The sequence below is a fragment of the Vulpes vulpes genome, chromosome 3 (genome assembly GCF_048418805.1).
Source record: "Vulpes vulpes isolate BD-2025 chromosome 3, VulVul3, whole genome shotgun sequence".
In the NCBI taxonomy this organism is placed as follows: domain Eukaryota; kingdom Metazoa; phylum Chordata; class Mammalia; order Carnivora; family Canidae; genus Vulpes; species Vulpes vulpes.
Window position 1 is genome coordinate 93,517,401 of NC_132782.1, and position 12,219 is coordinate 93,529,619.

Here is a 12,219-nt window from a genome sequence, read left to right on the forward strand (position 1 = left end):
ATAAAATGTCTTAAAAGGACATTTCGGAGACACTGTTGATTTACCTGAGCCCAAAAATCTCATGTGGCTGTGAAATGTCCTGAGTCTCTGTCCTACTTCTTTTTTTTCTTTTTTAAAGGATTTTATTTTTATTTGAGAGAGAGAGAGAGAGGGCGAGAGAGAGTTTGAGCTTGGGGAAAGGCAGAGGCAGAGGGAGAAGCAAACCCCCCCGCTGAGCAGGTAGTCCACTGTGGGGCTCGATCCCAGGACCCTGGCATCATGACCTGAGCCGAAGGCAGACACATAGCCAACTAAGCCACCAGGTGCCCCTGTGTCCTATTCTGGACAAGCCAATCCTTTGAATGATGGAAAGAGTTTTAGAAAGACATGGACCTGAGCCCCCATCTTGATTCTGCTACTTCTTGGCTGTGTGACCTTGAGGAGGTCCCTTTGCCTACATGAGCTTGACTTCCTCATCTGTAAAATGGGGATGGATAGTGACCTCATTCAGTTGTGATGCCGGCCAAGTTCTTAGCATAGTGTTCACTCTGGGCTCTCCTTGGGTCACTGGATCCTGGATCTTGGGTAACATAATGTTCTAGCTTCCACCTGCTGGTGGGGAGATCTGCCATGTACAGCCCCAAAGGAGTTCAAGCCAGAGGGGCCAAGCTGTGCCTGCGGGAGAGAGACAATATAATAAAAGATACTGTGATAAAATGCTGGAAATTCAGAGCAGGGAGACATCTTTTTGGGGGGAGGGTAGGTGGTAGGTGAACAAGATAGTCTTCCTTGTGGGAAAGTAGGGTGAGAATTGAGCTGGCTCCAGTGAGCCTCTGGGAACACAGTGGGTCTTTAGGGGACTCTCCTTCCTGGGGAGGAGATGCTCTCTTTCGCCTTCTCAATTTTTAGTAACTCACTGTAAGCCAAAGGGAATCAGTGGAGGTAGCAATGGGAGAAAGAGCATCTTCAAGGGGCAAAAATGAGGCAATTACTAAACAATGCCCATGGGTTTGGTGGAGATAATGGGCAGTGCAGGGCCACATCCTGGGCACGGGCTCATAAGGGAACTATACATTCCCGCAAATGCCACTTGGCAGTGTGGTCTCCTGCTCACTGAGCTGTCCTCGCTGTACACCTGGTGGTTGGCACCAACCCCTACTGATCCACCCTGTTATCAGTACTTAGAAACACTAGCATTGGTGGTTTTCACTTTATAGATTGGGAAACTGAGGCACCAGAAGGTTAATGTGGAGTCATACATCTAGTAAGTGATGGAGTTAAGCTGAACCCAGGTGGGTCTAGGGCCCCTGCTCTGAGCCCCACTCCTTTCCTCCACCCACCACCGTACATCAGTCTGCTCTCCTCTCCATTGTACAGCAGAGACCAATGCCCAGTGTTTCCTCTGAGTCATGTTTGATGGTGGATGGCCAAATGGACGGCCACCATTTCCTAAGCACCCACTCTGTGCTAGGCACCATGTCTAAGCTCTGTGCCCGTATCAGGACTTTACAACGCTCCTACAGGTGCCATACCCATGAAACAGTCAAGGAAATCAAGGCACAGAAAGACTGGGGACTCATGTGGAAGGAAATGACAGGGTCAGGATTTGAACCCAGCTCTGCTGATCCCAGAACTCAGACTCTTGGCCACTCTGCTATCCTACCTCCCAGATAGTGCTGTTTGAAGGCATATCCATTTTGATAACATGAGCTGTCACTAAAGATAACTTACTGTTTTTCTAATGTTGAAAATAGTTGTTTTTTTTTTAATGAACCAGTTTGGAGGGATGCCTGGGTGGCTCAGGGGGTGAGCGTCTGCCTTCAGCTCAGGGCGTGATCCCACAGTCTGGGGATCGAGTCCCGCATCCGGCTCCCTGCATGGGGCCTGCTTCTCCCTCTGCCTGTGTCTCTGCCTCTCTCTGTGTCTCTCATGAATAAGTCAATAAATTCTTTAAAAAAAACCATCAGATTGGAGTGTGAATCTCAGCCTAGCTGCGTGTTGGAATCAAGGAGTTTTTAAAACCTCCCTGAAGTTTAGGCCCCACACCGATCAATTAAATCAGGGTCTCTGTGGGTAGGGCGTGGGGTTCTCAGGGCTGAGAGCCACTTAAATTGGATGACCTCTAGGATTCTTCCCAGCTTTCACGTTCCACAGTTCACAGAAGGTACGCTGCCATCAGGTGGCAGTAACATGCCACAGCTCCATGATCTAATTGACAAGCCTCAGTCTAAAGAAATAAAGTGCTCTTGTCTTTAATTTTATACCCCAATTAAATCCCTTAGTTAAACATATCAACTTAAGGATAATTGACAAAGATGTTTTAAAGGCTACTTCTAAAAGCAATAAAACAATTTGGTACAGTTTGATATCTTTCACACAAACGGTTAGCTAATTTTTATCATGAAGAATAGGGGTTTGGAGAAAAAAAACTCCCTTCTGTGTTTGGATATCAAGTATTAGACTTGTTGACCATCAAAATAGCCAGTCTTCCTCATGTCATTACTATGATTTTTTCTTAAACTTCAGCATTGTCCTGATTAGACAGTGTGGGCCAAGTTTGACCATCTCTGTTCAAACATCATCCATTTGGTCTTGTCCATGTAGCAGAAATAGAAATGCGAGAGCCATTTTATTTGGCCCTTGGTGGATTTTCCCTGTCTGCATGGGGGGGATATGTTCTTGGGGGATTCCTTTCAGGATCTGGAAGCTCTACACAGTGGGAATGGCTGGCTGCAGTAGGAAATTCTTACATGGAAAATTTGAGTATATGGCTGGAAAAACTTTAGGGCATGGAGTTTGGAGTCTATAGACTTGGACTGAGTCCTGCTCCATCATTACTGGCTGTGTGGTCTTGGGCAAGTCATTGAAAGCTCAGAGCCTCAGCTTGCTTGTCTCTAAATGAGGATTCTCAGAGCTACATCATTGCAGGCTATTATGAGATTAAAGAGAAGGCAAACACACTTTTATGATAAAACCACTCAACAAACCAGGAATAGGAGGAATGTCTTCAACCTGATAAAGATTATCTATGAAAATCCTGCAGCAAACATCATACTTAATGGTATAAGAATGAGTGCTTTTCTCCTTAAGATCAGGAACAAGACAAGGACGTTTGCTCTTGCCACTTCTATTCAACATTATGCTGGAGATTTTAGCTAGAGCAATTAGACAAGAAAAAGAAATAAAAGGCATCAAGATTGGAAAGGAAAAAGTAAAACTACCTCTATTTGTGGATGGCATGATTTTGTATATAGTAAATCTGAGAATCTACTGAAAACTATTAGAAATTATAAGCGAATTTAGCAAGATTGCAGAGCACAAGGTCAGTATACAAAAATAATCATATTTTTATACCCTAGCAATGAACAAACTGAAAATGAAATTAAGAAAACAATTCTATGTACAATAACCGAAAAGAATAAAATTCTTAGGAATAAATCTAACAAAAGAAGTGCAAGACTTATTTATATTCCATAAACTACAGAACATTATTAGAAGAAATTAAAGAAGATCTAAATAAATGGACAGACATTCCATGTTCATGGACTGGAAGACTTAATATTATTAAGGCGGCAATATTCCCCTAAATTGATCTACAGACTCAGTGCAATCCCTATTAAAATTCTAACGTTGAGGTGCCTGGCTGGCTCAATTAGTAGAGTACATGACTCGATCTCTGGGTTGTAAATTCAAGCCCATGTTGGGTATAGAGATTATCAAGAAATAAAAATCTTAAAAAAAAAAAAAAAGTCCAACTGGCATCCCCGCCCCCCCCCCCCCCCCCCCAGAAATTGACAAGTTGATTCTAAAATCCATATGGAGGGGTGCCTGGGTGGCTCAATCAGTTAAGTGTCTGACTCTTTTGATTTCAGCTCAGGCCATGATCTCAGGGTCATGGGATTGAGCCCCACATTGGACTCTGCACTCAGCAAGGAGTCTGCTGGACGTTTTCTCTCTGTCTCCCTCTGCCTCTGCCCCACCAATAAATAAGTAAATCTTTAAAAAAATAAAATTTATATGGAAATTCAAAGGACCCATATTAGCCAAAATCATCTTAAAAATGAAACACAAAGTTGGAGGACTCATTCAATTTCAAATCAAAAACAGTGTAGTACCAGTATAAGGATAGATATATAGATAGATCAATGGAATAGAACTGAGAGAATATAATAAACCCTCCCATTTATAGTCAGTTATTTTTTGACAAGGGTGCCAAGACAATACAACGGGGAAAAGAATAGCCTTTCAACAAATGGGTTGAGACAACTGGATATCCACGTGCAAAAGAATAGAGTTGGACACTTTTTGTACACCATGCACATAAGTCAACATCAAATAGATGATAAACCTAAAGGTAAGAGTTAACATGATAAAAGAATAAGACTAAATCTTCATGATGTTGAGTCAGGCAAAGCCTTCTGAGCTATGACACAAAAGGAAAAGCAACAAAAGAGAAATAGATAAATTGGGCTTCATCGAAATTTAAAACTCTTGTGCTTCAAAGGACACCATCAAGAGAGCGGAAAGACTATTCACAGAATGGGACAAAATTTTTGCAAGTTGGATATCTGATAAGGTATATGTATGCAGAATATATAAAGCACTCTTAGAACTCAATAATAAAATGACAAAATAATCCAATTAAAAATGGGCAAAGGATCTGAATTTCTCCAAAGATGACATGCAAATGGCCAAGAAGCACATGGAAAGATGCTTAACATTACTAGTCACTGGGGATGTACAAATCAAAACTGCACTGAGGTACCACTTCCCACCTGGAAGGATGCCTATGATATATACAAAAAAGATACAATAACAAGTGGTGACAAAGATGTGGAGAAATTGGAACCCTTATATATAGACACATAGCTAGTGGGAATGTAAAACACCATGTCTACTTTGGAAAAGAGTCTCATAGTTCCCAATAAGGGTCAAAAGAACTTCCACATGACCCAGCATTTCCACTCCTAGGTATAGACTTAAGAGAAATGAAAACTTGTCCCCACAAAATCTTGTTACATGAAAGTTCATCAATAGCCAAAAAAGTGGCAACAAACCCGAAATCCATTAATTGATGAAGATAAACATAATGTGATGTAGCCATACCATGAAACATTATTCAGCCTTAAAAAAGGAACAAAGTACTGATTCATGCCACAACATAGATGAACCTTGAAAACATTATGCTAAGGGAAAGAAGCCAGACACAAAGGATCACGTATTGTATGATTGCATTTGTGTGAAATAACCAGAATAGGCAAATCTATAGAGAAGGAAAATAGATCAGGGGTTACCCAGTGCTGGGAGGATTGGGGGAAATGGGGCTAACTGGTAATAGGTATGGCGTTTCTTTCTGGGGGGTAACGAATGCGTTCTAAAATTGATTGTGGTGATGGTCACGCAGTCTTGTGAATATACTAAGAATACACAATAAACCTTTAAACTGTCAGCTTTACGTTGGTGAATCGTATGGCATGTGAATCATATCTCAGCAAAACTGTTGAAGAAGAGAAGGCAAAATGCTTAGCACATCAACTTTACCTATCATCAGGAGCCCAGTGGTGGTGGGAAGACAATAATGGGGGAGCTGGGAGACCCGAAGCTGTAGGGCCGCTTCTCCCTCTCATCCAGCGGCACAGAGCCAAGGACTCACGATGCTTTCATGGATGTATACACAAGTTTTAATTTCTTTTAAAATCAGAAAAAAAAAAAAAATGGGCACCTGGGTGGCTCAGTGGTTGAGCGCTTGCCTTCAGCTCAGGGCATGATGCCAGGGTCCTGGGATCGAGTCCCACATCAGGCTCCCTGCAGAGAGCCTGCTTCTCCCTCTGCCTTGTCTCTGCCTCTCTCCCTGTGTCTCTCATGAATAAATAAATAAAATATTTTTAAAAATTGGAAGAAAAAGATAAGCTTTTAGGTGAAGAGAAATCTTAATATGTAGTGTTAATATATTTGTTTTTAGCCAAAGCAATTGTAAAATGTAATTTTTAATTCAAAAATTTTTTTTAGGGGATCCCTGGGTGGCGCAGCGGCTTGGCGCCTGCCTTTGGCCCAGGGCGCGATCCTGGAGACCCGGGATCGAATCCCACATCGGGCTCCCGGTGCATGGAGCCTGCTTCTCCCTCTGCCTGTGTCTCTGCCTCTCTCTCTCTCTCTCTGTGACTATCATAAAAAAAAATTTTTTTTTAATTTAGGAAGGACCCCAATAGGTCAAAGTGCCTAGGATCCACAAGGTCTGAACATGGCCCTGGGTGTTGGTCTGAATTTGACCATTAATGTTTTCTCTCTCCAGATTTTGAGAAAACAATATAACAGTAAAGAAACTTAGAAACAATTCATTCAAATATATCCATTCTAGCATACTACTGATTCTTATTTTTTTTATCCTGCTTTCCAGTTCTTGGCTGTCAGCAAACATCTCTTTCAGTGGGTTCTAATCTTGGTACCTCTGACTTGCTGTGTGGTACCAGGTGGTCACGCAGTAGCCCTGGGCCTTGTTTTCTTGATCCATGAAGGGAGGTGAGGGTCCTGTGTCTCAGCATAGAGCCCGGGGAGGAAGCCACAGGAGCACCATCCAGCCACCTGTGGCCTCATGATTCTTTGGAAGGGATGATGTAAACAAGACAGGAGTCTACTCCTTAGTTTGGCACTCAAGACCCTTTGTGATCTGGCCCTTGCCTTCCTTCTCAGCCTCATCTGCCAACATTCCTCTTGTCTGATTTGCATTTGTATGGGGCTGGAAGGACATTCAGGATCCCAAGGGGGCTTCTAGGGAGCTTCGTAGAGAAGAACTTAGGAAACTTCAAGCAGACACATGAATTGAGAATGCTGAAAGCTTCCAGATCCTTTCCACCCCCCGCCCAACTCACATTGGTTCCATTTTGACATGAAATCTATATCCTTGCTGGGATTAGCAGTAAAATCCTTAAGCCAGGGGTTGCAAGCTGACCCTAAGGGTCTTCCGACCTAGTGTCCCAGGGAGTGGCTGGGTGGCTTCAGGGGAGGCTAGAGGGAAAACAGCGGGGAGCGGCGGGGACTGTGGCAGACTCCAGGGCCTGTCCTCCATCTGAAGGGGGCAGCATCTGGCCCATCTGATTGTTGCTCTGTGGGCTGTGAGCCCGGCATGGCCAGCTCTTCTGGTTCTCATCTGGATTTGTGGGCAACGTTGTCCCTCTGGCAGGTTGCTGTGTGTGCTACCTTTGTGACAGAGGGCCTGGAGGCCGGGCTGTCTTGCTCATCACTGTGTCCTGGTCAGCATGGTGCCCAGCGTCAAGGAGGCCTGGGAGAGACAGACTTAGAGTTTCTTAAAGATTGAAAGTTTGAGTGTAAGACATTCATTCATTCATTTGCTCATCTCTTTGTCCAGTCACTCTGGTTTATTCATTCATATGCTCCTTCAGCAAATATGTATTATGCCTTCATATGTACCAGACCCTGTTTTAGGTGGTAGGGGTCCAGCAGGAAGACAGCTTGGGCAGTCAGGGCAGGGACCTTTGGAATATTAAAAATTGGCTGGGGAAGGTCCCCCTGAGATCGTAACATTTGAGGAAGGTGATAAAAAGGAGGAAGGGTAAACCATTCAACTATCTGAGGGAAAAATGCTCCAGGTAGAAGTAGCAGTATGTGCAAAGGCCCTGATGCAGAGGTATACCTGGCACATTTAAGGATCGGGAAGGAGATCAGTGTGGACAGAGCCAGGTGAGTGAAGGGGAAAATGGTAGGAGATGAGGTTAGGGAGTGATGACCCTGTGGGCCACGAGGAGGACTTGGGTTCTCATTCTGCGTTCTGAACAGAGAAGGACATAATAATCCATCCTAGATTATAACAGGATCCGCTGGCCACTGTATGGAGAAGGGCAGTAACAGGGAGACCCAGGCAGAGGCTACCACCATCATCTAAGTGGAGATGGTGGCTGGAGCAACGGAGGGGGTGAGAGGTGATCGGATTCTAGATGCACCGCCACGCCAGAGCCACAGATCAGATGTAGAGGTGTGAGCCAAAGGGAGAAATCAAGGTTGATGCCAAGGTTTTGGCCTGAGCATGAGGGAGGATGGAGTTGCCACTTCCTGAGCTGGGGATGCACACCCTCATGGCACTCACAACCTGTGGGTCATCCACCTAAGAATCATACGAAGAGTGGAACCATAAGATGACTGTGTCGGAGAGGGCCAGGGGGCCGTGAGAGCTCATGGGAGGGGAAGCGTGTCCCCAGCAGGGGGAACAGCACGGGTGAGGCCTCGTGGTGGAGGGGGCATGAGGAGTGTCAGGGCTGAGTGCAGGGGGGTCTCCGTGAAGAAACTTGGGGCATCATTCTTCAGGGAGTCATCAGAGGGTTTGAGTGGAAGTATATGTGCCTGTGTGCGTGTGTGACGTGATCAGAGCTGTGTGTCCTGAAAGCATCTCCCGGGCGGCAGCGGCAGTGTGGAGGCCCCTGGGGAGCCTAGCGAGGGGCTGTCCTCATCCTGCTGGGTCTGGACGGGGTGAGGGCTATGGAAGGGGCCCAAGGGCTTGGATCAAGTGTGAGCCACATGGTTGGGCAGGTTGGATCGGAGGTGAGAGCGGAGGTGACATCCCTGGTGCTGTTTGGCTGAGTTTGCAGATTCGCTGCCCACAGTTTCCTTGGGGACATTGGCTTTCCGGGAATAAGGGATAGAGATACTCCGGCCCCACGTCCTGTCCGTGACAAGGCTCAGCAAAGGGGAGGGGTGCCTGAAGCTATCACTTCCTCTCACATTCTGAAACCCTTCTTTTCTTTTTGAAGGTGAAAAATGTCGCAGTTTCATTGACCTGGCCCCAGCATCGGAGAAGGGTAAGTGTGGCCCCCGCTCAGGTGTGCAAGCCCAGCGCCCTTCAGAGACACTTCCTGCCCAGGTGGCTTCCCGCAGCCCCGTGAGGGTTTCTCCAGCAGCACCACTGGGTGACGGCTCCCCAGAGACCCATAATCCTGCAAAGCTTCAAGTTTCTCGAGCAGTTGGGACGGGGAGAAAGGCAGGTGGAGGCCCATCCTGTCGTTCCCCTAAGTGGGACAGTCCCGAGAGTCATAATGCTTCCATGTTCCAGTCCACACCAGGATTGGCGGGGAGGTGGGATGGGTGTGTGGATGTCGGAGTGAGGCTAGACCAGTGTTGGGGGCACTGCATCCAACTGCAGGATTTGACCTCAGGGGCGGGAAACCGGCTGTCCTGTGTCTGTCACTCCCTGTGCACGGGGCCCAAGAGCAGAGATCCTGACCCTCAGCCACACTCAGAGTAGAATGGTCAGGGGCTGGCCGCAGCTCGCGTGTAGGGTGAGCACGGCTGTAGGATTAGCTTTAGCTGTAGGGAATGGTGGTCCAAAGTAGCCGACTTCAGAGGAGAAATGTGCATTGCTTCTATAAGAGTTTGAAAGTAGGCAGTCCAGGTGGCTCTGCTCCATGAAGTTCTCAGGATCCAGACCTTGATGACCTTCTCCATCATCTCTGTGCTTTTGTCTTCATAATCTAAGATGGCAGCTGGAGCTCCAGCTGTCACACCTGCCTTCCAGGCAGCAGCTTACGGGGGGCAAAGGAGAAAGGGTCAAGCTTGTGTGTCAACTCCAAGGTTTCTAGAAGTTGCCCACAGTACCTGCTCATGTCGCCTCGGCCAGAATTTGATCCCAGGGCCAGACTCAGCTACAGGGAGGCTGGGAAATGAGATTGTTATCCTGGCAACCTGGCAACGTGCTCAGCTAAGGCTGGGGTTTTATTATTAAGGGAGAGCGAGAGAGCAGATTCTGGAGGATGTGCTGCCAAAGCAACATGAGGGCATGGCTGCCTCCTCAACCTGCTTCCCCCCTGCCATCGAGGAGGATGTGCAAGGAGAGCAGGGGTGCTGATGTCTTCAAACAGCCTGGAAATTAGGAGAGGGCTCTGGTTCTGGGCCTCGGGGTGGGGAAACTGAGGCAGCAGTCCAGTCTTAGATACTGCCCCAACAGGGGGGATTTCATTGTGCCTGACTCAAGAGAAATGCTTTAGTCCAGGGGTTGGGGCAACTCACGTCCCCTGCTGGTGGGGTTGGGCTTGTGGCTGCCCTGCAGTGTCTGGAGGGTCAGGGACCTGAAGGCTGGATGTTGGCAAAAGGGGTACTGACAAGGGGGCCATGTGTCACAGAGGCTAGTGATGTTTCGGTCTCTCGGACACTGTCCCCTTGGAGAGCTCCAGGCGAGTGGCAGCTTGTGAGTTGGGGGCCCTCAGACCCAAGAAGAGGCCCAGCCACCTCCCCCCACAGCAGGCTTTCGGCAGTAGTGGGGCACTACCTCCTCACCTGGCTTCCCAGCGACCGTGCCCTGCTTGGCTATCACAGGAGGCCACCCTGAAGTTTCAAGCTGAGCAGCTGGGCCCCAGCTTCCAAACTGAGGTCAAGAAGCCTTAGGAATACTGCTGCTAATACCTAGATGGTGGAGGGACACCCAGGTGGCTCAGCGGTTGAGCATCTGCCTTCAGCCCAGGGCATGATCCTGGGGTCCCAGGATTGAGTCCCATGTCGGGCTCCCTGCATGGAGCCTGCTTCTCCCTCTGCCTGTGTCTCTGCCTCTCTCTGTGTGTCTCTCATGAATAAATAAATGAAATCTCAAAAAAAAAAAAGCCTACATGGTGGATATGCACTGGGCAGTCCCCATGTGCCAGGCGCTGCATTAACTGAGAAGCCCCCCACAACTTTGTGAGGAGCGGCTGACAAAGTCACTCCACTGCCAGATGCAGAATCTGAGCCTTACAGACTTGAAGCCAACCCGCATGTCACTTCTCATGCAGGGCAGAGCCCATGCTTCAGACCCCTTCGTCAACCTGCGTCTTACAAGCCTGTACCTGGAGGCGGCCCCTTGCCAGTGTTCGGCCAACGCCAGTAACCCCCAAGGCCATGGAGCTGCAGGGCCACCTGTGCCTCACATCTGGCATCCAGGAGGCATGGCTCCTGTGTGCACATGTCAATGTGTGTGTACAGTGGGTTGAGGGTGAGTGTGCACATGCCCGAGCAGGTGCTCCCGTGAGTAGGTGTGCGTGGATCTCCTGTGTGTACACGTGCGTGCCTGTGTGAGTGTGCCTCCTCTTGTGTGCCTGGGTGAGCACGCGTATGTGTGTGTGTGCACGTGTGAGCGTGTGTGGAGTGTGTCCATGTGTGTCCACATACCTCATCGAGGCATTTGACCTTTATGCCTGCTTCTCTTATGAGGCCTGAGGGCCCCAGAAAGATTGTATCTTTGTGTTTTACTGGCCTCGTGATTTTTCTTTCAGGGCTTGGTCGCCCCGCCAAGGACCTTCTGGCTGTGTATATAAAAATGTTTATAAGAAGGCTGAGTGGGCTGGCTTTGCCGCCAAGTGGCAGGACGATTTTCACGTACTCGCTGCCTGCCGAGCACTTCAGCTGTCCCTGGGATCGGTGGGGTTTGTCGTGCAGCTCCACGGCCTCTCCCCAAGCACCCCCCGCCTGGCCCTCCCTAGATGCCTGCGGGCAGGTGGGCTCATGGGACCATCCCTCTGCGCACCTCTCACCATGGCTGTCCATTTCACAGATGAGAACCCTGAGCTGCAGAGATGGAGTGAGTGGTTCAAGGCCACACCGAGAATCTGGGGCTGGTGTTTGAGCCCACGTGTGTTCTCTCCCAACGCACACTCTTCTCCTGCATTCCTGTCCCTGCGCCCACTCCCTCTGTGACTTACCTTCTGATCTGCCAGATATGGTAATAATCATGGCACTCACACTAACTGCCTTTTATGCAGTGCTTATTGTGTGCCAGGTGCTGTTCTGAGAGCTTTACATCCATCGGGTTATTTTAATCCTCATTTTACAGGTGAGGAAACTGAGGCAAAGAGTGAATTGACTTGCCTGAGGTCATACAGTTAGGACCCTGGAGTTTGAACCTGAGCAGTTTGGCTTGTAAATGCCTGGTTCTTCTGCTGAAAAAGTAGGCCTCCAAGACACTGTGAATGAGTGAGTGTTTGTGTGTGTGTGGTATGTGTAGTGTGTGGTCAGGAGTCAGTGTGTGTATGTCTGAGCAGGTACTGCTGTGAGAATGTGTGCACGTGTGTCTAGTGTTTATGCTTACATGCTGGTGAGTGTGGGGCCCTGTACATGGGTGCACAGGTCAAAGTGTGTACATGTGCATAGATGCATGGGTATGTGTTTGTGCATGGGTGTGTTTGCATATGCAGAGATCCACGGTGTGTGTCTGTGCAAGCATGCACGGATGTGTGTGTGCATGTGCAAAGATGCATGGATGTGTGT

The 12,219-nt window shown here is 47.9% G+C and overlaps 1 protein-coding gene across 3 annotated transcripts in view; it reads left to right on the top strand.

Moving 5' to 3' along the window:
* GSG1L (GSG1 like) overlaps window positions 1-12,219 on the top strand; it is a 204,815-nt gene that overhangs the window by 62,876 nt on the left and 129,720 nt on the right. For all 3 annotated transcript variants that reach the window (XM_072753608.1, XM_072753606.1, XM_072753605.1), the window contains exon 2: window positions 8,742-8,789. In XM_072753608.1, the coding sequence (XP_072609709.1) occupies window positions 8,742-8,789 (48 nt within the window). The remainder of the gene's footprint in view (window positions 1-8,741; window positions 8,790-12,219) is intronic.